General features: G+C 38.3%; 1 protein-coding gene across 5 annotated transcripts in view; it reads left to right on the top strand.

The window, feature by feature from the left end:
* SDCCAG8 (SHH signaling and ciliogenesis regulator SDCCAG8) overlaps nt 1–26,801 on the top strand; it is a 180,758-nt gene that overhangs the window by 51,612 nt on the left and 102,345 nt on the right. For all 5 annotated transcript variants that reach the window (XM_042446908.1, XM_042446912.1, XM_042446911.1 and 2 more), the window contains exon 13: nt 11,286–11,428. In XM_042446908.1, coding sequence (XP_042302842.1) covers nt 11,286–11,428 — 143 coding nt within the window. The remainder of the gene's footprint in view (nt 1–11,285; nt 11,429–26,801) is intronic.

The following is a 26,801-nucleotide window of genomic DNA, read 5'->3' as shown; positions in this document are numbered from 1 at the left end:
AATATATTCTCCTATCTTTTCTTTTTAAAAAAGTTATTGATATACATTCATTAAGTATTCCAAAATAAACAAATTATTGTTATTAATACTGATAATTTTGCTGTGACGTACAGACATAGACATCTCTCTCTGACTACTGTGTTAAAAGCCATACTTCATTAATCAGCATTTAATATGGGGATCAACCAAAACTAAATTAGGGATGAGTTGAAAATAATTTCTTTGAACTGAACCCTATGAAGATCCTGTTTATATTTTGCCTGTTTTCCTGTTTCACTTTGTCTAATTAGATTTGCACAGGCCACACTTCACAAGTGTACAGTAAATCATACTTTTATTTGAAGTGAACAAGCTTATTGTCAAAGTTATAGTGCTGTGAACTGATAATATTGTGTTTTCAGTATAATTATGTAAGTTACTGTTAATTAATACAGAAAATATTAACTTTAACATCTTCTACAGAATTACATGTCTCCCCACAGGAACCCTAAATACTAGTATTAAATATCTGGTTCAGTCTATTCCTTAATGAAAAGCAATTTCCTGGATTTCCTCCCATCTCTAGTGCCTGTCTTTTACATGGCATTTCATTCTGTTGTGGAACTACTATGAGTAGTTTTTGAGAGAGAGGTTGGGGGGGGGGGGAGGGGGGGAGAAAATAAGGTGCCTAAACTTGTGTGAGTTAGAAGTACTTCCTAACTTAGAGGTGAAACAGACCTCCCCAAATGAAGCTGCCCATGACAAAGCAAGATTGGGGCTGCGGCAACCGCATGCCACGGCCCCAAACTGCCTTTTTGCCGGCTGAAAACCAGGAAACAGACACTCCTTTTTGCACTGGCAAAAAGCTGGCTTTTCTGCCCCACCACAGCCAGACAATGGGTTTATGGCGCTCTGGTGGCATGCGGTGTCTAAATAGCATGCCAGAATGCCCAGAAACCAGTCCACATGTCAAAACACTGCACTGTGAAGCTGCCCGGATGGCAGAGCAAAGGGGCAATCTGTTTCACCCCTTAGATAAACTAAGGCAAATCCACTTTTTCCATAACCCCAATGGGGCCCTAAGAAACTTAAAATACAATTTTATCTTTTCTGGGAATAGATATGACAGCTATAAAGATTTAATGCTACAAGGTATACTGATATGCTGGGAAATGTGGACAAAATTATTTTGAATGGTCTATAAACATGTATATGAACTTTCGAACAAATGGCAAAATGACAGTTAGGAACTTGCACTTGATTTTTTTTTAACCCCTTAAGTAAAAACCTTACAGTTGGGCCCTCTGTTTTCGTGTGGGATCTGTTCTGGACCCCCCCCCCCCCTGTGAAAACAGAGACTCGCCAATATTCAAACCCCATAGGCTTGAATGGGGCACATGCCTGTGAGCATACGCAGGTCACTCACCATGAGAGCGCACCTCATTAGAAATAACAGAGGCTGCTCCCTCCGTGAGTATTCAAGACCGTGGACCTCAAGTCTGCAAGAAAGGAGGAGTGACTGTATTAGCAAGTTGTAATGATAGCTTTAAGCATTAGCCACTCATACTACAGACAGAGTATCCTATAGAGAATCCCTGTTGGGCTCAACAGAGTTTTGTTTTACCATTACAACTAGTACTACTGCTCCCACCTGTACACATTGCTATGTGTGGACATCACAATGAACTGTTTGAATGAGAGGTCTATAACAAGCTGTGATGTCCCTAGTCTGTCATTTCTATGAGATTCATGTGGTGCATGGAAAGGAAAGGAATGATGTGGATTATATTTCTATTTTCTTCTTGTCTAGTTAAATTGCCTCTCTGAATAGTCTGAATGAAGTTGGAAAGGAGAGCTATATCTTTATGGGGAGGATGTTTAGTTTTGAGACATTGCACCAGCAATGCAAATAAATTATGCCCTTAAAGTGATAAATTGGTTGTTCTTTAATTTCTCAGTTATGCCATGACTTCTAGGGCTGAGGATGGAGTTGACCCTCTTTTGATAATCACATGTAATCCTTTTTTTGTTGTTAGAAATTGGCATTTGGCTAGCTTTGAAACTTGTCCTAAGCATTTTCCATGTCTATTTAGGCACCTTTCTGAATTGTGTTCTGAAAGTTGTTCACAGTAAAGTAAGATGGTATGTATTTCATTTACTTACACAGCAAACAAGGAGAGGAACAAAAGTTTGTCTCTTTTACTTGGAAAACCTATGTGCCCAAAATGACAGTGCTGCAAAGAAATGTTGCTAGGAGTTGAGTTTGGGGACAATAATGGTTATAGAGATGGGAGATAATTCATTGCAAAGCACAGATTTTCAATGCAGAAGGGCTGGAACAGATTGAACCCCTGAAGTTTGTTTAAATGGGTTTTCCCCAATTAAATGTCCTCCATATGAGTTGGACTAGAACTGTCATTCTCAGTTAGCATGGCTAGTGTAGTCTAAGGGACTGTCAGCACAAGCAATAAGATGTGCTTTCTCCCATTTTGAAACCTACCTGTTTAAACAACAAATGTGTCCAACATGGGAGAAATCCGGGATGAAGCCATGTTCTGGAGCAACATAATTCTTGATTTGTTCATATTCAAGCAAACTATTGCACCAGCTTGTGGACTGTGCACTGGTGCAGAGACGGAGGAAGGGGTTGGTAAGCTCCTAGGACCATTGCTACCCCCATTTTTTTTTGTCACCCACCCACAGACAATGAGGGAGGGCAGTGTGGGCTGCCCATCAGTGTTTAGCCCAGTGTTTGGAGCCAGCTGTGTAGTCAGTGGGTTCTCCCTGTGAATTGGGAAACTCAGAGGTAAACCAGATTTCCCTCTCCATCTATCTGCCTAGCCCCTAACTTTTGGCTTGGTGTATTTAGTCACCTTGGGCAAGCATTCCATGTAAAAGTGGGACAATGAACATTAACAAGCAGTTTTCCCTTATCCTTGTGCTGTATCAATTGAAATAGTGAAACCCAACAGTGTCCTGGACACATGATTTGGAACCATATCAAGCGACAGCATCAAGGTCAGAGGAAATGAAAGCAGATCTAGAATAGTTGATCTCCTAGTTCCCTCTTCCACCTTCTGGGCAATGAAATAAGTCTGCAAGGTAAGGGAAAAATTTGTTGGACCTTATATTCTTGGCAGCGTTTAACTTCTAACAAATATCAGGATAGCTGAAATCCCTCAGTGCTACTACATCTCTCCTTTCTGAATGTGTAGTTATCTGTTCCAGGAATATGTGGTCATTATCTAAGAATTCAGTCTAGCATGACCTGTAATAAACTCCAACAATGACAACTCTGTTGTTTCTCTCCTCCTTAAATTTTATCCAGATGCTTGAATCTGGCTTCCAGAATTAAAGGCATAGGTTTCTTCACAGGTGTAACCATCCTTGACATATAATACTACTTCTCCTCATTTCTAGTTTTCCATCAGTTTCTCTGAGATAGGTTATACCCTTCTATTACTACATGCCAATCATGTGACTCATACCACCAGGTTTCAATTATGCCTGTTATATCATATTTGCTGTGTTGTGGTAAGAGTTCAAGTTCATCTTCCTAATTTTCCATGCTCTGCATTAGTGTAGAAACATCTAATTATGAGTAATTTCCTCTCTCTGTTATTTAAGGTTTTTTTTTTTTTACTGTTCGGTTCTTATACTATTCGCACAGTTCTCTATATAACATTTGGACTACACTGGTCCCTCTGGATTCATGGCCTTGACACTTGTAGTTTCGATCATTCGCAAGGCCAAGGCCATGGATCCCTCCCCCCACTTACTGATATCATCCCCTGGTGGTGGGGACTTTAATCGGAGCCTGGGCCATCTTGGTTTGTAATTGGCCCCAGCGGACATCAGATCTCTCTTTCCCAGCAGCGCTCGGGGCCTGGCATGCACATGACCCACCCCCTCCGCCACAGCCAATTGAAATTTTGTGTACCCACTGGCTGCGGCAGAAGGGGCGGGGTGTGTGCACACTGGGGACTGAATGCTGCTGGGAAAGAGGGTCTTGATGGCTGCTGGGGCCAATTACAAGCCCCAGTGGGCTGGGCTCTGATTAAAGCATGTGTTCCCCGCGGGGAAGATGCCAGTAAGGGAGAGAGGGAGGGAATTGCACAAATAGTCAAGTCCCATTGTCCCCAATGATGCCGAACAAAATTTTGGATTCGTGGGGCCCCCCAGAATGTATCCCCCACGAATCCGGAGAGATCACTGTATTATCTCTAGCACTTGATGTACTCTTGCCCTCAAAAATACTGTTTCCCTCCCCTACGTAACTCAGTTGAAAGTCCTCCTGATCAAATTTGTGAAACTCTTAGCAAAAACGTTCCTGCCATCTGCTATGAGGTGCAACTCATTACTTGCCAGGAGTCCATCTTTATGAAACTGCTGACCTTTGTCCAAGAAGCCAAATTGTTCCTGGTGGCCCCATCTGTGGAGCTGGTTGTTGACCTTCCTTATTCCCCTCTCCCTTCCTATCCTTCAACTGGGAGGAGATGAAATGGCAGTCTATGCATAAAGGCTGTTAGCATTAACTTTTCCTTTTTCAAAAAAGTAAGATTATCTGCTACTTTTTGTTTGTCCATTATTATTATTTTACATGTAGAGTTATGTGTTGTCTGCCTTAGTCTACATCTCTGGATGAACTCAGAAGTTTAAATAAATATTAAACAGCATGGAACAAGGAGAACTTTGTAGGACCTCATAGTAAAAGGCATAGAGCTAAGCAGTAATATCTTAACACCACCTTCTGTAATCAGCATCCAAGTATGAATGGAATAACTGTAACTGGTGTTGCCAGTTCCCAGTATGACAGTCTATCCAAAAGGTTGCAGTGGTGGATGGAACAGAAATTAAATTAGCATGATCATCCATCAGAATGATCAAGGGAATTCCTGTCAACCCCAGTTTCTGATTTGTAATGAATCTACAAAAGCATTTCAATAATACCAAGGATGGTGTTGTAGCTACTTTCTCAGGCACCTTTTTTAGAGAAAAAAGTATTGACAACTGGCTACAGTGTTTTCTTGGTGTTCTGGATCTAGGACCATCTTCTTCATGAGCAGCTGTTTAGTGGCCTCCTTTAAAATACTTGACACAGGTTCCTCCCAAAATGAGACAGTAATCACTTCCAGGATCTAATTAATCAAGTTTCCCTTCTTGATAGTATCTGAGAGAGGGTAAAGATTAAACACACAAGTGTTAAGCAACTTTTGTCCAAGAAACTTGTCCATGTTTTAAAGCATCAGTGGCTGAAATTAATCCAGTCTGACCAAATTTCTAAATGAAACATTGTATGCAGTTTCCTAACAGTTGTAGCCACATCACTTTGGGTGGAGTGATTTTATCCTTGAAGTGCTTAGCAAACAAGTCACAATGTGCCACTGAATAGTGCTTAATTTCCTCCACTGCACAAAGTTAGAATAGCGCACAGAAGATATCTGTTAGATAGCACTGCAAGTACAGTCCTCCCTTCATATCATGGGGGTTAGGAAATTAGACCCCTGCAAATATGGAAAAATTGCAAATAACTCCACCCCCCATGTAGAAGCCAGTTAAAGGGAAGGGTGAGCGGGAGAAGAGGAGCAGTGCTGCATGCTCCTTTGTCTCATCCTCCTGTCCCTTTAATTGGCCCCCTGCCCCCTTTCCTCCCCATCCTTTCCCTGGGCAGCCAAAGGAGAAGAAGGGGAGGAGAAAGCAAGTGGTGCCTTGACCCCTCTAGACCTTTGCCTCCCCGATCCTTTCCCTGGGAAACACAAGGAGAGGATCAGGGAGGAGAAGGCAAGAGGTACCTTGGCCCTTCTGAGACCTTTTGCCTCCCCAGTCCTTTCCATGGGCAGCCCAAGGAGAGGATCAGGGAGGAGAAGACAAGATTTGCTTTGATGCTTCCGAGACCCTTTGCCTCCCCATTCTTTTCCTGGAAAACCCAAGAAGAGGATCGGAGAGCAGAAGGCAAGATTTGCCTTGGCCCTGCCAAGACCCTTTGCCTCCCCATCCTTTCCCTGGGCAGCCCAAGGAGAGGATCAGGGAGGAGAAGGGTCGGGGGGAGGAGAAGGGTCTGGGGGGACAAGACACCTCCTGCCTTCTCCTCCCCAATCTCTCCCTGGGCTGCCCAGGGAGAGATGGGCAGGGAAAGGGAGGAGGAATGCCCACATTAGTGGCCTTGACCTCATGAATAATCGAAACCATGAGTCTCAAGGCTACAAATATAGTATATAGTAGCACGTGTTGTGATTGGTTATCTGTGTTGGCTGAACAATATGTTGGTCATCTGACTGTCATAGCAGCTGGCCTTCCCCATAAGGCGAGTGCTTGCCTTCCCCAAAAAGAGAGTGAAAAACAAACAAAATTAATCACTCTCAGTCACCTATCCAGGGATCTGTGGAAGTACAGGCTGAGAGGCTCCCATATTACTGCCTTCCTCCTTCCCTGTGCAGGGAATAGAGGAGTAACATTTTATCAATTTCCCTAAATTACTGGGAGGAAGCAGGATTGCTCTCTTCCTTATTCACTACTCAAGAAGAAAGAATTAGTGATCTCTTATCCAATGGTCCCAGGATATCTTCCTTCCTTGCACTGAGATGAGAGTAACAGTGCCTTCCGTATCTCCCTTTTGAAAAACCCCCATCTGAGAACTCTTGGGGAAAAACAGCCAAATTTACAGTAGCGCAAGATTTAAAAGAAAACTATTTGAAAGTTTCTAATCGCTGGTATTTTACACCGGTTAAAATCGCTAAGATGTATAAATTGAGCAAAGACAAATGTTGGAAATGTAATAATGAAAAGGGATCATACTATCATATGTGGTGGAGTTGTTTACGAATTAAGTGTTTTTTGAAAAAGATACACTCGTCCCCCGGGTTACGAAATTAATTCGTTCCGGCGCCATTTTCGTAACCCGGAAGTCTTTCGTTAGGCGAATCCCCATAGGCGCTAATGGGGAAAAGCCGCGGCTCTGCCGCGGCTCCATTTAAAATAGCGCCGGCTTTTTTTCGCAACCCGGGGAAACCTTCGTAACCCGGAAATAATTAATTAAATGTTTTTTCTTCGTAACCCGAAAAATTCGTAACGCGGCGCGTTCGTATCCCGGGGTACCAGTGTACATCATATTATACAAACAATGTTAAACATACAGTATCCTATGTTACCGGGAATTTATTTGTTGAATATGACTGCATTTTTGGGAAAAGATAATGAAAAAAAAATACTGGAGAATTATGCTTTACCTTATAACAGCTGCTAGAATACTGCTAGCAAGAAATTGGAAGAACAAGATAATACCTGACATAGAGGAATGGTTACAAAAAGTACTGGACTTAAAGAATATGGACGCGTTGACATTGGTCTGTTACAGACTGCCAAAATAAAGCTGCTTCGGATCTCTTTGGAGGTATGCTGTTTAAATTGTGCATGCACCCTAAGAATCCGGAAGCTGCACCAAAGCTGCACTCCAGTGCTTAGGAATGGAGTGTGGCTTTGGCGCGACCTCCGGACTCTTAGGACCCATGCATCATTTAAATAGCATACCTCCAAAGAGACCCGAAGCAGCTTTATTTTGGCAGTCTGTAACAGGCCATTGATATTAAAAAACAAAAAAGAAGAGTTGGATGATTGGACGATTATAGATGGCTTTTTGAAAAAATACTGGCATTTAAACAGAAAGCAATAATATGATAATTACATTACATGAGTGAAAAAGAAATCTAGAAGGGTGATAACATAAATAAATAGAATAATGAGTTATGGTGGATTACGTGAATAAGAGAAATGAAAGCAAGGATAGATTATATGTAGTATATGTGATTGTAATTGTTTGGGACAACAGATAATAAGATGTAATAGATACACCAGATCTGTTGGAATTTCAATGTATGTTGTTTTTAATCAATAAAGAAAAGAAAAAAAAAGAAAAACTCCCATCTGTCCTTAACTCCCTTCTTTTTTAGTATTCCTGACCATGTGATCATCCCCAGTATTTCCCTACGTTTTCTGAAATCAGCTTTCCCAAAGTCTAGAATTTGTGTCTGACTATGCTTGACTTCCTCTTTCTACTGTGTAACAAATTCCAGGAGAATGTGATCACTGTCGCCTGAGGATCCTGCTACTTTTACTCTATTAGCCAGGTCATCCCTGTTGATTAGGATCAGATCTAAAATAACTGATCCCCTAGTTGCCTCTTCCACCTTTTGGACAATGAAATTGTCTTTGAGGCAAGTGAGGAATTTGCTGGATTTTATGTTCTTGGCTGAGTTTGACTTCCAACAAATATCAGGATAGTTGAAGTCACCCATCACTGCAACATTTCACCTTTTGCAGTGTGTGGTTATCTGTTCTAAAAAGGCATGATCCAATTCCTCAGTCTGGCTTGGGTCTGTGTGTGTAGTAGACTCCCACAATAACATCCCAGTTGTTTTTTTCCTCTTTAATTTTTATCCAGATGCCTAGCTGGCTTCTAGGATTTACTGTAAGTAAATCTCTTCACAGGTGTAAAGATCCATGACAGTTTAAAGCCTTCCTGATCAAGTTTTTGACTCTTGGCAAAAATGTCTCTGCCAACTGGTATGAGGTGCAACCATCCCTTGTCAGAAGTCCTCCCTCCTGAAACTGCAGGCCATGGTCCAAGAAGCCAAATTGTTTTAAGTGACACCATCTGTGGAGCCAGTTGTTTACTGCTATTTTCATTTCCCTTCTTGGACCATGCCTTTTAACTGGGAGAAGAGATAACAACCTGTGCAGCCAGCATTTTCAGCTTTCCTACCCAGATCCTAATAATCCCTTATGATATTCTGAAGGCTGTGCCTCGCAGTATCATTGGTATAATTGGATATGAGGGTGATCTGGCTGTGATATCTGTCACCCCATTGATCGCCAGGGTTGATTCGGCTGATCTGGCTGGCTAGGCGGGTGTCCCCATCCTCCCTCACCGCTCTATGTGCGGCCCTCCCAAAGCTACGTACTCAGTGGAAGAGGACAACCATCCCAGATAGGAGTGTATCGTTCTTTGGTCAAGGGTATATGGTGAAGTTATTCACATCCGTTGGAAAGAACAAAAACATACCACAGTTGTTGCAGGTGACTGCAGCAGCTCCCTCACTATCCATATCGGTAGTCTCAAGTACACACTGAAACAGGACTCTGGGCTTCCCCCACTAAACACCCACACAAAACATTTCTGTTTGTCAAGATCTGGAGACTGAGACTGCAGATATATAGCCAGCTACTGGCTACTAGCTCCCCCAACTGAGTCTCTGACTCGCGTCTTCTGAGCAAAAGCCCCTCCTTCCTGGGACCAGGTGCTCAGGACAATAGAGTGCTAACAAGGACACCTCCACACAGCTCACAGAAGCGGTCAGCCTTGACCCAACAGACAAATGGTCACCAAACTACAGTAGACACTACTGCTCACACAGTCAAGTTTCCAGTAGGCTCAAAACAAAACAAATAGGCATCCTCCAACTGATCCTCACCCTTGATCCAATAAACTCTCTCAAAAAACTCTCTGGGGCTGGGGAGGTTTAATCCCACAGTCCCAAATTCACCTTCTGCTGTCTCTTCTTCCACACCCACATGAAACACCCCTGTTTTCCAAGGCTACCTGAAAGCAGTGCATTTCAATGTGTTGAATGTGAGGTTCCAGCAATTTTGTCCCAGTGTTCCTAACACCAGTATCATATTTACGCCCATTGGATTCTCTTGGTTTTTTCCTTCCTGGAAATTCTACAGGGATTAACGGTTGATAGATCATGGACCACCACCATAACGAGTAGCATTGTTTGAAAGGACTTCACTTTATATTTAATGCTAGTTCCCACACCTTCTGTATTTGTCAAGATTTTAGTACTTTAGAATTGTTAGATTTGAGGGCATACATATTACAGACACACATAATATGCTGACTTGTTAGGTAACTAACAGTTTTGCACAATGTATGTGACATGACAGTCCATAAGAAAATATTAGCTATCCATTCATAGCTATTGCTTTTTTCCCTTCTTTGAAATCAATGTATAGTGGAGCTATCCTTTCCTTCTGTTTTTATGCCTTCTTATTGAGTGGCAATTGGTACATGTGAAATCCATTTATAAATATGAATAGCCAATTATGGAGGTGCCAGTGTAATTTTTTTGTCCTCTTCTCTTGTTGTACAACATGAGATTATTTACTAAAACCTATTTTTCTCACTAACTTCATCACTGTTACTCCTCTTTCTGTTAGTTACCCATAGAAATAGCAATTGCAAAGTAGAATCTTTTTTTTTAAAAAAAATATGAAACATTACTTGATAAGAAGATGTTAAACACTAATGTTTGACATGTTGTGTACACTATCTTTTTCTGTGTAAAAGTAACGAGGTTTTAAAAAATCTTAAAACATTTACCTTGGTTTCCCTGGCTCCTAACTGACTGAGAAGCTTTTTGCCCTCTGAACACTACTAAGATTAACAACTACAGTACTTCCTGAAGTCCCTGCTCTTAAACATCTGACAGGTAGATGGAGGCCATTTTCAGCAAACATGACAGAATTTGCTTTTTTGTTGGTCCGACAGAACCTGAGCTGATTTATCTTCAGGGGATAGAATAAAGCCCATCTGTTCACTTCATATATTTCCCTTGAGAAAATGATGGGAGCTTATATGTATGGCTGTAGTGTGGAATTATGAAGATATTTGACAGTTGTCAAATTATGTTTTATTTTTCATTTTAAATAAATACTATATGCCGTATATATTGTTTGTGTGTATGTGTTTCAGAATCAGATTGTCAAGGGGGAACTGGGGTAGGGTAAGTGAGAACAAGCAATATCTTTAAGTGCTCTGCCTACAAACTACAAGAATAACAGAATCCTTAATGTACCCCTAACTTTAAAAAAAAAAAGGGGGGGGGGAGACTAACATGAGCGTTACCATTTTTAAAAAAGATATACAAGTTGTATTACAATATTAAACTTATATTTTCTGTGTATAATTATTGTGACTGCAGAATTTATTTGTACATTTTCATTTATTTAAGACTGGAGAATCTATACTGACCTAAAGAAAGTAGTACTGTTATTGGGGTGCTGGTGTTATTGTTACAAAAAATATATGACTTAATGAATAATGCTAATGTACTTTGTGGCTCTGTGTTTCCAAATTCATTTCGAAATTTAATTTTTTATTGTTGCAGGCAGAATATAAATAAATGATTCCTTTCAGTTCATGTTAAAATGTAAATATGTGCTGATGTTTTGGATTTATAAATTCATTTAATTTATTCATTCAGTTTCATTGTTATAATCGTTTTTGCTGTTCTTTATGTATTTTTAAGGAAATAGTGAAATTACAAGCAGAGTTTAATCAAAATAAACAACGTTTGGAACAAGCACACCAGGATATTGCAGGTGCAAAGGATGAATGTCTGAAATTAACAGAATTGCTAGGAAAAGCTGAGCACCAACTGCACCTTACCAGGTAACACTTTTTCTATTTGGTCTCACCATCACTTTCAGTTTGATGATACTACTTTGTCATTACAGCTTTTTCCATAGTCATTACAGATTGACTTGAGTGCTCAGCTTTCAGGCACATTAGCTGTAATGAACAAAATATCCAGATGAAAGGAATGTGATAGCAGCAAAATCTATTCACCAATATTCTTTCAAATAAGTAAGATGCCAATTGCCATCTTCGTGCAACTCTAGTGGTTTAAACATTATACACACAAACTTATTCTTCTCTAATTCCCTGAATCTATGTAGGGAAAGATTGAGATTGTGTAGCATGTTATCTAATTCCATATTAATAAATAAAAGTGGGAAATAACCATCATTTTCCTGCTTAGCTGTTACAGCTGGATACCTTTATAGTTTCCAGAGAAAACTGATGATATATAAAACAGTTGTATCTCTTGTCCAAACACCAACAACAATGGTTAAGTGGTAGATTAGCAAGTATTTACTCCAAAAACTGCTGAAACTGATGATTTTTCTTTTTCTTGACAGCAGCTCTATTACAGTGACACATGCTCAAATTTGCTGAGTGTAATTATTTTATTCCTGATACTTTTTGTTAAGTAGTTTAACCCGTAACATAAAGTAGTTTTTACTTAAAATCCTTCAGGGACATAAAGCCTATCTATAATAGGATAAAGTCTGTATTTAAAAGTGTGCAAGGGAAGCATTAACAGTTGTAGTTTCAGATGGATAGGAATATAAGTATTGGGTGGGTGGCTACACACACACACACACACACACACACACACTCTTTTATGTGGTTCATTTGGGATATCATAGTATGCCCCTTAAGTGATCACACCATCTTCTTCTTTTTTTAAAAAATATATATAGTGTAAATATAGATCTTGGGATAGTAGCAGATGGGGAGAAAAACACCCTTCTCACAGTCTGTATTTAGAGAACAAATATACTAGAGGTTAATGAACTTGAAAAAAGTTTGGGGTAAGTTGTTAAGACAGCAAAAGTTTGGATTTTGCAGGACTTCTTTTATAATGATTTGTTGTGATAGCTAACCAAATGGTTTACCAATTTCCTTCCTAAGGCTTATCATACAAGTTATGAATTGCTGTGGTGTCTTGGAGAAAATCCAAACTGTAGATAGATTTTGTGAAAAAAACTTCCACACTCTTAATAAGGTACACTAAGAGCCTAATTAAGTTGAGCAGCCGAATGATATGCAATTCCGATTTGCCAAAATTAATGATTAAACAATATTAATTCAGTATTGCATAAGCATGATATTTTTCATTCTTTAGAATTGTGCTTTGAATGCCTGTAGACAATAGAATGGATTTGACAGTGATCTTTAGTTCTGCTTTCTTATGGCTAAATTTGTATAATCTTAAGTATTAAAATTTCTCCTAGATCTAAAAAATGTATAGCTGTAAGTTGATGTGGGCAAATGTGCAGGACAGAGGGCCAATTTCCACCTCCCAACCTCCCTATGGGCCAGAATCCCACCCAAACAAACTAAATACCCCCCCCCTTTTTTTTTTTTTTTTGCTTCTTCAAATGGTAGGTAAAAGTGTTATAGTGTCATTTCCTATTACCATTTTTAAAGAGAAAGGGAAGAAATGGGCAGGAAGGAAAGGGTTTTTTTAAGGGTGGGTTGGCATGTTTGTATGAATTTAGAAGAGGCTTTGGGTGCAATTTTCACTCAAAAATCTTGCTGATTTTTTAAATGGCCATTTTAGAAAGCTTGGGGAGGGAATACTGGGGGACTTTGGGTGCCACAAAAGTGGGGTCCACATTTTCCCCACTCTTGCACTGGATTTTTTTTAATTTTTATTTTTATAAAACATTTTATTTACGCAGAGCTAAAAAAAAGAGTTTCCGTTTCACCATGTTAGAGATATATACCCTTTCACGGTTTCAGAGAATACATTGTAAAATTGTACAGATACTTCCATAGTTGCCTTGCAATCAACTCTCAACTCTGTACATTGTGTTGTCTCACTTCTCTTTTTTCCCTTATTCACTGTTTTCTTGTTACCTCGAAGTATATTACTAATTAAAGTCTGATCAAATGTATGATTACATAAGATGCGTTTGTTATATCGTAATCTGCACCGTTTATTGTCTATACCTGCACTTTGTCAATATCGGGTCCCACTCTTTTTCTATTACTGTAGTGTCTTTATGAGATAAACGACCTGTTAAAATGTCCATCTCCCTCATTTCGAAAACTTTCTCCCACCATATTTCAAGATCAAGTGTCTCATGAGTTTTCCAAATTGGGCTAATGTAGTTCTGGCGGCGGTTACTAAATATAGTAAGATTCTACCGTGCTTGATCTTGGTTTGTGTGGAAAGTTTGTCTAACATGTTTAACAAATACATTTCGGAACACATTTCAAACTTAATTTGTAACATCTGTTCAATTTCTCTATGTATGGTTTTCCAGTAAAGTTTTAGTTTTGGACATTTCCACCATACATGAATCCAAGTTCCGGGTGCATTATCACACTTCCAACAAGTTCCTGGGCCTGTTTTATAAATTTTTGCTATTTTATTAGTGGTCAAATGACACCTGTGTTCCATCTTCCAAACATTTTCCCAAAGACTTGGGGATTTTGTGAATTTCTTTGTTTTTTCACAGGCTGATTTCCAACTGCACTGGATGTTTTTTTAAATGCAAAGTATATTTTCCTTATTTTCTGTAATATTGTTCTAATAACTAAATTTATTGATTCATCATTTTGTTGTGGCAATGTGGAATTGTTTTTGTTGGCGATGGTGGTAGTGGTGGTGTGTGTTGGAAATTTATAATGGGGTTTTCTTGACACAGTTTGTTTACAGCAGGCTTGCTATTGCCCTCTTCTGAGGCTGAAAGAGTGGGGCTTGGCCAAGGTCACCTATAGGGTTGCCATAGCCGAAGGGGATGCAAACTGTGATCTCCCAGAGTTCTAGTCTAAGCATTATACCACACTGGCTCTCACTGGAAGGGGGAAGATTAAATTTCTGATAAAGGCTACTGTATCTTTAGACCTACCAGACACTTCCCTTACTTGCTCTTCTTCTGCCATTACTCATTTCCATATTCCCTGTTTCTGCTTTCTCTTTTTCTCTTTCTTTCTTGTTAACTCACCAAAGCATAGTTGCCTCGTATATTCAATCACCTTTTGGTTTTTCCTTCTCTGTTATGCTGTCTAAAGGCAAGCTGATGAGGGTTTGTTTTTTTTCTTTTTGTTTTTTTTGCCTGCCTAACTATTCGAGTTGACTATCAGGAGTATGCATCCCTGAGATTTCAGGAGCAAAACTTGAGACTAAGGCCTCAAACAGATGTCCCAAAGGGCCAGCATCGGTCTGATCCAGAGGCAGAGCATGCACATGATACATGCCTTCATATCGCACAGAAGCAGTGCTGGGGCTGCCTAATGCAGCCCAAATCCAGATGCAAAAGGAGCGTTTTTTACTGCTCCTTTTTGTGGCCTGTTTGGGATCACAGCAGCTGCCGCTATTGGAACCACGATATCTGGTTGCCATGATTCTGCAGTGGTCTCACAGTGATTGGGGTGGGAGCGGCTTCTGGTTGCTCCTTCTGCCCCATCTGCTTCGCCCTCCTGTGACAGTCCCTGGTGCAGTCATCAAGCTTGGTATGCTAAATATTAACCACAATTGCTCAGATCATGACATTCAAATAAAAAAAAATAAAGTCTGATAAATGAGAAAATATCTGGTTGTAAACCTGGTTTTCCAAACTGCAGTGAAAATAAAACAAAACTTTTCTTAGCTCTGGTTTTAGCTGCTTAGCAAGCTTTTTTTTAAAAAAAGAACTATGGAAGTTGTAGTACAATCAAGGAAGGTTTTCTGAGCTCCACTTTGAACAGAGGGGGAAACAACCAATAACTTTCTCCCAGCACTGTTTTAACATTTTTCCAAACAACTGTTTTTAGCAACACACAAGAGTTCTTGTCTTAACATGTTTCAGCAAACTTTTAAATTCAAAACTAAGAATAAGCATGTGTAAAATGAAACAGTTAAGTCAGGTAAGCTTTCCATAAGAAAACAAAAACATTTGAGCCTTCTAGTGACCATTTGAAAGCTTCTTCTGAAAGGCATCTGGGAATGACTTTCTTTTCAGCAACCTCCACATGATTTCCATTTTGATGGCCAACGTCTAGATCTATGCATTTTTAACATGATGGAGGTTCTAGCCCTTTCTCTCTGTTTAGTAATTCATAGATGCTCTGTAAGGAATACTGGAGACAGTTGCTATTCACCTTGTCTATGGCAGGCAGGCCCACAAAACTGCACTCTGATTTGCTAGAATAGAATCCTGCTCTTTCCTGGCTCTAGGTGTACTGTATCATTTACTGCTGAGGTATGGCTGCAACCCGACACCAAAAGTCTATGTTTTTCCAGCCTTCCTTCACAATTATCCTAGTGCTGATGCTACAACACTTCCAACTGATGCAGATGAAACCTATGGCAACCCTAATACAAATCAATCACAGGGTTGTCTTGGCAAGATTGGTTCAGAGAGGGTTTGCCATTGCCTTCCTCTGTGGCTGAAAGAGTGTGACTTGCACAAGGGGTTTCCATGGTTGAGTGGGGTTTTAAATCCTGGTCTCCAGAATCATAGTCTAATGCTCAAACCACTACACCATACTGGCTCACTATACACATATAAAGGTAAAAGTAACCCTTGACATGAATGTGTAGTCGTAACCAACTGTAGGGGGTGGTGCTCATCTCTATTATTAAGCCAAAGAGCCGGTTTTGCCTGAGGACTGCTCTCGTGGTCATGTGGCCAGCATGACTGCCTTGAATGCTGTTACATTCCCACCAAAGTGGTATCTATTTATCTACTTGCATTTGCATGCTTTTGAACTGCTAGGTTGGCAGAAGCTAGGACTAATGACAGGCGCTCTCTCCATCATGCAGCACTAGAACATTGAACTTGCCAACCTTCTGATCTTCCTATCGTCAGAATTGACACCTTAACCACTAAGCCACTGCACCTCTCATATACACATACATCATGGAGTAAATTCTTTTAAGTTAAGTGAGACTTATTTTTGCTTCTAGTAGAAACAGAAACATTGTGAAGAAGAATGAAGTAAAAGCTGATAGAGCAGATGAAGCCATTCTTTGTAGGTCACCTTAGCAGTGGCTTGATTTAAGTTCAGAAAACATGAAGGCGTATCTAATTATGGCCACAGTATTTATGGAATGTTCTTTGTTCTGTGGAGGCTAGAGTGAAGAGGCAACGAATTATAATCAATTTCCATTCTTCCCCTTTGACTTTCCTCCCATTAATTGTTCCAGTCAACTGGGACAAGAAGAAGAAGAATTGGCTAAACCTGTGGCAGCTTTCATTATTAAGGGAAAATAAATTTTGTCACTGTTATACAAATTATTTGAATCAGTATTTCTTCTCAGTACTCAAACTGATATTCAATATAGCTTTTTTCCAATTAACATTGAACTAGGCAGGAATTGCTGCCTAGTAATAGGCATTGCTGTTTCAGGCTTGGCTTTTTCATATAATTCTAATTTGCATAACTTGCAAATGAACTTGTTGATACTTCAGAACATTTATCTAATCCAGATTCTGTCCATATCCTAGCAGGTCAGGTTAGAGAAAACACATCAAGACAATTCTTGTTTCACTGCATTGCACCCAATACAAGCTACTCGTTGAATTGTCCCAGAAGGCAAAGAAACAATAAGTATATTGTTTAGTGTAGATGGTGAAATGTTGAATGGTAAAGAGGAACTAAGGCCCAAAACAGATGGGCAAAAAAGAGCAGTTTTCAGCAGAATGGTTGCAGGAAGTTACCTGGAAAGGAAAAGATTGAAAGGTAATTTGATAGCCATCTTTAAAAATCTGAAGGGCCATCAGATTAAAGATGGAATGACTCAAACTACAAGGATTGAAAATAAGAGGACTGACAGTCCAATTAATCATGATGAATAACTTCCTGACAGTGATAGCTGTTTGATGGTGCCACAGAAGGTGGTGAACTTTCTTTTGTTTGAGTTTTTTAATGGTTGGATGAACACATCTCATCCTACCACAAGGGTTTCTTGGCAAGATTTGTTCAGAGCAGGTTTGTCATTGCCTTCCCCTGAAGCTGAGATTGTGTGACTTGACCAAGGTCATCCAGTGGGGTTCATGACCAAGTGGTAAATCAAACTCTGGTTTCCAAAGTCATAGTCCAGCACTCAAGCCACTTCTCTTTTTTAACCATTCTGCAATTGTGGACTAAAGAAAAACTTGAAGCCCATGGTAGGTAAGCAGGTGCTTAGAGAAGAGTCAAATATTTTAAACAAGTTAGAATGTAAGACCATATGAACTATACTGCAGCTTTTATGCTACAAGAGTTTGTGTGAATATTTCCAAGCTACTGCTGATAAATCTGGAATAAAGGGGACATTCTGAAGGTCTGGAAATGAACAAATACCCCTATGAAAAGACACATCCAAGAAACTGCAGATTAGTTATTTAAATAGTGATACTAGTCAAAATTATGGGGAGAAATTATTAAGTAATTGTTCTGTGAGCATTTTAGGAATACCAGTTTGTTTGTTTGTTTGAATAGTCAGTATTAGGAAAATCAGTAAACATAGTACATATTGAATTCAGGAAAACATTCGGCCCAGTACAGACTACCCAAAAAACAGTGGTCTATCAGGACCTAGTTTTGCTCCGCAGGGAATCCGCAGCCTCCAGACCGCGGGACTTCCCCGTGAAGCAAAAAGAACCCGCAAAAAGCAGGTTCTTCTTGCGGTGTGAATATGTCACAGTGCGCCAATGGTGCACTCACAACATCATAATGGCGCCGCAGCGTGCAGACGCTAAGTGTCCTGCACGTAACAATGGTGCCCATCTGAATAGGGTGCTGCCATTGTTACGCCCTAGTCACGTGCTAGGGTTGAGGCACATGTGGGTGGAGTGCCCTTGGACAACCCCTAGCACGTGATGAGGGCGCCCAATAGTCCCATCTGTACCAGGCCATTTGATAAAGTTTCACATGACATCCTTGTTGACAAGACTGTGAAAGGAAATTTTTGTGCTAAACGTCGTTAGGTAGATCAACCGCTGGTGAGTAACTGAATTAAGTGAGTGTTCGTTAATGACTCTGTATCAGATTGGAGGGAAGATTAGGTCCTGTGCTTTTGTACATTGTTATAAATGACCTGGATAAGATATAGAAGTAAAACTAATATAGGAGGAATAGTCAATAGCAGAAAAGACAAAATCACATTTCGAAGGGATCTTGACAGGCTGCAACATTGGACCCAAAGTAAGGAAATAAATGTAAACATGGTCTTACAATTGGGTAAACAGTGTAGGTCAGTGTAGAGTATTACACATGAGTCAACAATCAAAAGCATGTGGGGGAGGTTTGGTTTCATAGTGGTACCCGTGAAATTGGTCTAGGTTTCTTAGAAGATCAGGAGCTGAATATGAGTTAGTACTGTGGTGTAGCTGTTAAAACACACACACACACACACAAACAAACATTGAAGTCTTTGACTACTTTAACAGAAGCATAGGGTCCAGATCATGGCAGTAATAATTCACTATTCTGTGTTAGTCCACATTTAGAATATTATGCCTAGTTCTGAGTGCCACACTCATCCGGTCTAGCCAGTAAGCAGAGTGACATAACCACCTCAAGCAGCAGAGTTCCAGGAATGGCAAATTTCTTTGCTTCCTCTCCTCTCTTGCCTGGCCTCTCTGCTTTCTGCCCCTTGTAACTTACTTTGAAGAAGCAGTACCAGATGCACAAAACAGAAAGAGCTGACTAGAGCTGTATCGCACTGAGGAAATAATCCACTTTGATACCACTTGAACTGCTAGTGCTGTGGAATCTAGGCCTCAAATAAATTTAGCCTAACCAACTTTTGTAGGAAGCAGCAGTGGCTGCTTTGTAAGTCTTGCACTACTTTATAAATAAGATGGCAAACTTGCACCACAACCAAAAAGTAAGACCACAATAATGAAAAGAGCACCAGTGATTCTCCATTTATCTGGGAGACTCCAAAGCGTACTTTTATTAAAAAAACAATGACAACCCAACCACCAGTCATCAGACTATTTTATAATTTTTGACAACTGAAATGTGTAATCTCTAATGATTTTTAAAAAGCATACATTGTTGCTTTTATGAACATTCTGCGGCAATGGCACAAGACAAACTCTGTATGCCTTATGCCCTATTTGAGCATTCTAACTGGGATCCATTCTTACCAGATTATAATGTTTGGTTTTAAACTCCAGAACAGACACTGTACTCATGTCAAATTAACCCATATCATTATACTAGCAGTTGTTGGTCACATTACATTTCATCATTTTAAAAAAAACCAATGACACTTGATGATTAATAAGCCGAAAAATCTTTTGAAAATCAAATATTTGATGGCAGTGGTTTTGAAGGACATACAATGGTGATTAGGAACACTGCATTATTTTTATCTTCAAAATACCTACTACTTATCGGTACTTCTGGTAGCCTCTAGCACGTTTTGAACAGCTTCACTGGCATCAGTTGAAGTCTATGTATAATGAATAAGATACATAAATTAAAGCTATGATTCTACTGCCCAGATTCTTGCAACATAACCAAGTTGCTTAAGATTTGATATTTGTTTACGTCTTATTTGCTAGAGAAATAAAATTATTTGTGTTTATGACATACAAGTGGTTTCATACATGCATACATTCTATTGTTTCTTTAAAAGAAATTTATCCACTTGTATGTTAACAATCGTATTAGGACTTGCACTAATATGCAATTATTATAGATACCTGTTAACTAAGTTATTTGTATTGTTTCCTAAATAATAACTGTTACAAAGAAGCAAGTTGAGATTCTTTTTTTAAAGGCATAGCAGAACTTTAGTTATGTGTATAAGTGGTGCGCAAAATTCCAGCAATCTAGATAGTTTTATTGACAAAATATCACAAATGCTTATCATTAAAATTATAATCAGTAATATCAATGGAAAATATATTGGAACAAATTAAAGTATTTTTAGTATCTAATTTCCAAAAAATATTAAATAGAAACTTATTATTAAAGAGAGATATAAACCCCTGAATCTAGATAGCTTGAATGCTAAACTCCTTACCTTCTGTTTTATATGTTTATTTTTCATTAAATTTAGGATTGCTTGTGGTTTAGTCAACATTTATTCCTATCTGTTTTTCATATACAAAGGCATAGGGATGCCAGAAAATAAACTGTTAACGGAGAATTAACTTCTTTGGCATGCTTTCATACTTATCTTCCAAATTAAAGAAAATGAAATGGGCAGAAGCAGAGTGTAGATTACCTCCTTTTTTTGTCAAAAATGGTGGGAATTTGAAAATTAATAATAAAAAAGGGAACAGATGCAGTAACATGCCAGAGGGAGATTAATGTGGAGAGTAAAATCTGTGAGCAACAAAACTGAAGCAAACTGAATCAGTGGGAGGTGGTTGTACAATCAAAATCAGGATAAAAGAGAAATTACAAACAACCCTGCACTTGTCAAAGTAGTAGTAATGAAATCCTGACTCTGCCAGCAGTGAGAACCTGTGTTAGCACTTTGGGGTAAGGACGATAGCCGGGTGCCAGGTAGGAGGGCAGTGTTAGGTTGCTGGGCAGCAGCCATCTTGTGTAGAACAGATGGCACTGAAAGCTGGCATGGGAGGGGCTCCTTAGCAGAACTAATCAGACAGTAACAGATAGGGCAGCTGGGAAGACTGACCATGGAGAGGGAAACTGCAGGATAGCAGCAGAGTTCCATGATGTTTACAGTGGTGTGCCCATTGGTCTGATATAAGACCTTGCAATGTCTTTTTACTGCAAAAACACACACAAAAACTTTTGTTAACTGAGCAGTTTCTCTAAAAATAATTGCAGCACAAGAAATGTATAAATCCACTGATGAATCAATCCTGAATTCTTGAAGATATTTGCTTCCTGGGAAAATCCATACTTCTGTACATACTGTAAAGCTTATTGTATGTGCTTAGTATGTTTTGCCTTTGTTAATTAAAATATGTTAATCTTGATATACATTTAAGCAAGCTGTTCATCCAGACAGAGTAGTGGTTATCACTTGTACACACTCATCATGTGTTGGGACTAGGACCTGTATGAGAGTATATTGAGTTTGTAATATTTTCTATGTGCCCTTTCAAAAGCAAGCACCACTATAATTTCTGCAACTTGTAACATGATTTAATTTTTGAAGTTGCTCATCCCCTAAGTAAGCTTGCAGATTTGTAGTGCAGTCCTTTACATTTGCTAAGAGGTAATTCCCACTGAGTCCAGAAGGGCTTCCTCTAAAGTATAACCTTGTTGACATGTCTGTAAGAAAAATAACTGTAGAAGGTGAAATGTTAAAGCTGAACACAATATGGAAGATGTTGGAAGGAAATTTTAAAAACTGCTACTGAAATAATCGATCCATTGCCTCAGTTGATTATCATTGCTAAATGACCAGGATGAATGATAAAATACTTTGAAGAGAAATAAGTAGATATGGATGATACATCTCTTTGTTCAACAAAGAAAATTGCAGCCTCTGCCTCTGTATTTCAACTTGTATATTTTTCTCTTTGCAGAAGGTTTATGGCTTGGCTCAATTATTCATTTTCAGTGGGGAGGGGAAGAAACGTTATGGGGATTTGAAATAGGTGGTATAACGGAGCCATATGCTATTTATGCATCAGTTTCTGCAATATATCTAATTTAGGGCTGTCAGAAAAAATTAGACTTATTTGATACAGCAGCGTGTTAGTGAATGACTACAATAGATCTGAAAGTTGCCATTTGTCCTCCTTATTTGTAACCAGATCTTGCAAGCATTTTGTTGTTGTTTTCTTTCCCTGAGAAATTCTGTCAAAATGTCTTGGTTCTTTGTCCTGCAGCTGTGCAAACCACAAATATTTCCTCAGCTGAAAAGAAGGTCTTGCATAAGGTAATTTTATAAAAAGGCGCTACAGCAATTAATAATCCTCTCTTGTTTTCAAAGTATGCAAAATTAGAGGGGAGAAATGGCCTATACCCTTGCTATAGGATTGTCCTATTATAGCTGAAGTGGTTTTTAGTTAAATAAAAATACATTAGCTGCTCTGCATTCTAATCTATACACTTTTTTTATGATGACAGATATCGAATGATTTGGAGTAAATCGGCTTCCTTTTTCTCTGGCTGTGCCTCTAACAATCATTACTGCTGCATACTTCATAAACTGTCAGTTGGCTCCTTTCTTATTGTCTAATGGTTTAGATAGTTGTTGTTTTAAAAATATCTTGAGATCATAGTATTTCCAAAGCCATTAATGAACTATTGTGGGAAGGCAATACACTCTGAATACGTAACAGCTAAACAAATTGTTAAATTGTTACTGTATCTTTAGATGTTTTTGGTTCTTGAAAAGGATAACAGATTTTATAGTCTGATACTTTCTTTGTGGCCCTCTAATTGTTCTTTATTTGAAGTTAGGAAGATTTGTAAATGTACCTGATAACATATGAAACAATTTCGTTTATACTATTTTTACTGGTCCTTTTCCAGTAAAGGAAAATTAATAGAGCTTAATCTGGATCTTAATGTTCTGACATTACAGAAAATACTCTGTTTAGTGTTTTGAGGCTCCATCTCTCTCTCTCTCTCTCTCTCTCTCTCTCTCTCTCATTCATTTGAATGCTGATGCATTGATATTGTGATAATAGCATTTAAAAGCAAGCAGTCCTTTTCTATTTTATATAGTAATATAAGAGAATATGATATATGAAAACCATTAATGTTTTATTGTGGAACAAGGTCTATCATGGTACACATAGAAATAAAGATGGTGATCAACAACAACAAAAATACAAACAAATGATTACTTATTTCTTCCCCATCTTGTAGCTCTATTCTGTCTCTGGTCTGTTCAGATATGACATGGAGCAGACTTCTTCCCAGCTCAATTGATGCATTTTTCCATGATAGCATGATTGCCACATCAACTGCCCCACTACTGAGTGTCTTAGTCCTGTAGTCTGAGAGAATTATGCAGAAGAGCAGCTGGTGTATGAATTCTTGTCCTGACTATGGCTATTTCACTATGGCAGGCCATTATATAATATAGCTTTCTAAAGAACTTTAGACATCTTATTCTTGTGATCTTATACTGTACTAATTAAAACTGAAGAGACATATATTAAGGCAAGCTTTAGGGTGTTGTTGTTTTTTTGTAAATACATCAAAGGAAAAAAAAACAAATCATGAATTGAATAGGTATTTATTATTTGTTAGTTTGAAAGCTTTGAGTTTGTTGCTGCTCTTTTTTTTTTTTTAACTTTGAGGATCTCCTCAAACTATATAAGAGAAATGATATGTTACTCCGGAACAATTGAAAGTTGATGTTTTGTGTAATGTGTTGGATAAAATTATGAAATAGTTACAAAGTGAAATTATGTATCTTTTAACCTTCAGACACATTTTTTTTATTTGTGGAAGAAAATTATCCTGTAATTTGGATATCTCTCAAGAAAACATTTTGTAAGATGAACCTTGTTCTGACTATGTTATACAGTTTAAGAGTTAATTAATAATTCAATAGTATATGTTGCTATCGGAACCAATTTTTGAAAAGCAGATGCATGCCTGAATAGCTCTGCATAATAGATCCTGTTGACAGTATGAAATGTCTCAAAGTAGCTGTACTGCTACTTCTATTAACTTGAATAGCAATCTGGATAATCACACACAAAATAGGTTTCTTTACAATATAATCTGTGTATTTTAATTTTAATATTTTGAATGATATATATTTAGCATAAATTAATCTGTGCTTAAATATAAATATGATTACCTCAAAGGCAATATTACAACAGGAAATATTCTGAAATCGTAATTTTATTGTGATCTAGTTCATTGCTCTGCTCTTCTTTCTTTTTATTATATGATTTAGTTTTTAATTTCTGGCTCATTTTACTTAACTTGAAGATGTATTGTACCTTCTTCCTTCTTATGACATTTTTGTCACTCTTTCCCCTTTTGTCTATTGCATATTTGCCAAGTGGTAAACTGTACTCTACAAGGTTTCATAGAAAGTAGTGTAAGCAGAAATGAAAATTTTGCAGGATTTTAAAATGATCATTAAACATCTCCTACTTTTCCTGATTGTCTTTTCCATTCCCCAAAGTATTTTTTACAAATAGATAACTGTCCAGCTTTGTCTTTTGCTAGGGATTAAATCTATGCCGACAGTTCTTTTTGAGAATGACCTTGAGGGGCTTTGCATCTTGAAGAAGAAAGCAGAAGCTTGCGGTAAACAAAGTTCACTTCTGACAGATGGATTGAATGACAGAAAGGTTGTGAGTGCCAGAATAGCCCTGGCAGAGGAGGAAATGTTCAGTGGAATCCAACAGGAGAGGAGGTGTGAACAGGTGCAGGGTTGCTGACGGAAGGGGAACCAGATGGAAGGAGCCAGAGCCAGTTTATTTAAAGGAAAAGGCAGAAAACACTGAAAGGCTGTACAATCAGTGGCTAAAAGTATGCATGGAAGAAGGTAAAAAACCAGAAAGCAAAACTGCACAGTGGGATATCAAGCACTTAGCGTAATGACAGTAATTGTGAGTTTAGTTGGAAAGTTGCTATTAAAATCCATTCATCCATTGCTCTAAAAACATAAAGTGTTTAAAACACTTTTTAAATTGACAAGACTATTGCTTTGTCTGTCAATTTTTGTAATGTTAACACACAAAAGTTATGATTAGGAAAACGTTGTAGTTCAGCAAAGCCAAGTCAAGATGATAGCAAGATAAGACTTCAGTATTATCTTCAGTGTCTAGTAATGTCTAGTTCCCCCCCCCCCCCCGTTTTGTGAGAAAATGTTACATTCTGACAATATTTGAGAGATATCAGTTCCGTGCAAAGCTTGTCTTCTGTTGTGAGATAATAGTATCTTATTGTGCATTTTCCAGCTTTTAACTGTTGTTCAGGCCAATAAAATGAGGTATGATCTTGTGAGATATGTTTTATGACATTTGTGGACAAGTCAGTTGCTTCCATGTAAGGATAAAAAATGAAATTGAGATAATTTGATTATTAAGACCACAATCCATTTAACATGGTGGTCTTTTCATTCTCCCTGAGAGTAATATCTTATGCTGTCCAGCCTATGATGATCTTAAAATTCTGGGAGTTGCAAAAGCTATGTCTGCTGAAACATAAAACAGTCCTTGTCATAGTATGCAAACCCTGAAAGTATACCTTAAAGTACTGTTATAATTTAAGGTTTATAGTCTTCTGTCAGACCTTAAATCCTAAATGTTAATTAATTTGTTTTTAAAGATAATCATAAGAAATAGATGATAGTGCAGTGCCATCCCATGATACATAGAAGTAAAATAAATCTCTAGTGCACCGTATTTCCAGCTAAATGAATTCAGGATTACAGCCAACATGTTAGATTTTGAATGGATATTTTTGTTATAGTCAGAGCACAGTTGAAGTCACTGTACTTTAATGATACTTACCTTTGTTTTAGTGAGGCTACTGCCAAGCACTGCAGTTCTGGTGTAATTCTATTGTGTATTCAAACTTTCAGTGGCTTTTTAAAAAATCACATTCAATTTATGCCAGTCTTCCTCAAAATGAACTATATACTGATTTTTGTCTTTTCTCCTCCCTATCTCTGTTATAAATTAATAGAAGAGTTTGAAAATGATTTGTTGTTGTTGTGTGCCTATAAGTCATTTGTGAGGGGCCTTTGAGGCTGAGAAAATGTGACTTGCCCAGGGTCATTTTTATTTGATGAAAAGAATTATCCTGTAATTCGGATATCTCTCAAGAAATCGTTTTGCAGTGATTTTGCAGTGGGTTTATATGTTTGGGCTGGGATTTGAACTGTGGTTTCCAGAGTCATAGTCCAATGCTAAAAAAAAGAGATATTTATATATACATCTTTTTAATCTCCAGTAAAGACATGCAATTCTTGTGAAATTTTGCAATTATGAAGAATAGTAACAAGGGAAAAATATTTTATATGATGGTTGTTTTTGAAAGATCCATTATATGCTAATAATAAAATCTACTGTAATTAACTATGTCTTCATCTCTGCTTTTCTTATATCAGTAGCTCACCCATCGCTGAAGTACATCTATTTAACCCACAAAATTATGTAATAGACCTCATGCCATTCTAAAATAAGTGTTATTGTTCATCTTCCATCTGAAATTCGTGTGTCTGTATGTGATCTTTAACTTATAGGCGTGTACTTATAGTTTAGTGACATAACTACTGTACAATATGCAGTAATCAGAGTTTGGCCAGAACACTGGTAACGAGTGTTTTACAAATAAAATATAAACATGAACTGTTCTCCTT

This window comes from Sceloporus undulatus, chromosome 1 (genome assembly GCF_019175285.1).
Source record: "Sceloporus undulatus isolate JIND9_A2432 ecotype Alabama chromosome 1, SceUnd_v1.1, whole genome shotgun sequence".
NCBI lineage: Eukaryota > Metazoa > Chordata > Lepidosauria > Squamata > Phrynosomatidae > Sceloporus > Sceloporus undulatus.
The sequence above is the reverse complement of the archived record's forward strand: the minus strand, read 5'-3'. Positions and strand labels throughout refer to the sequence as shown.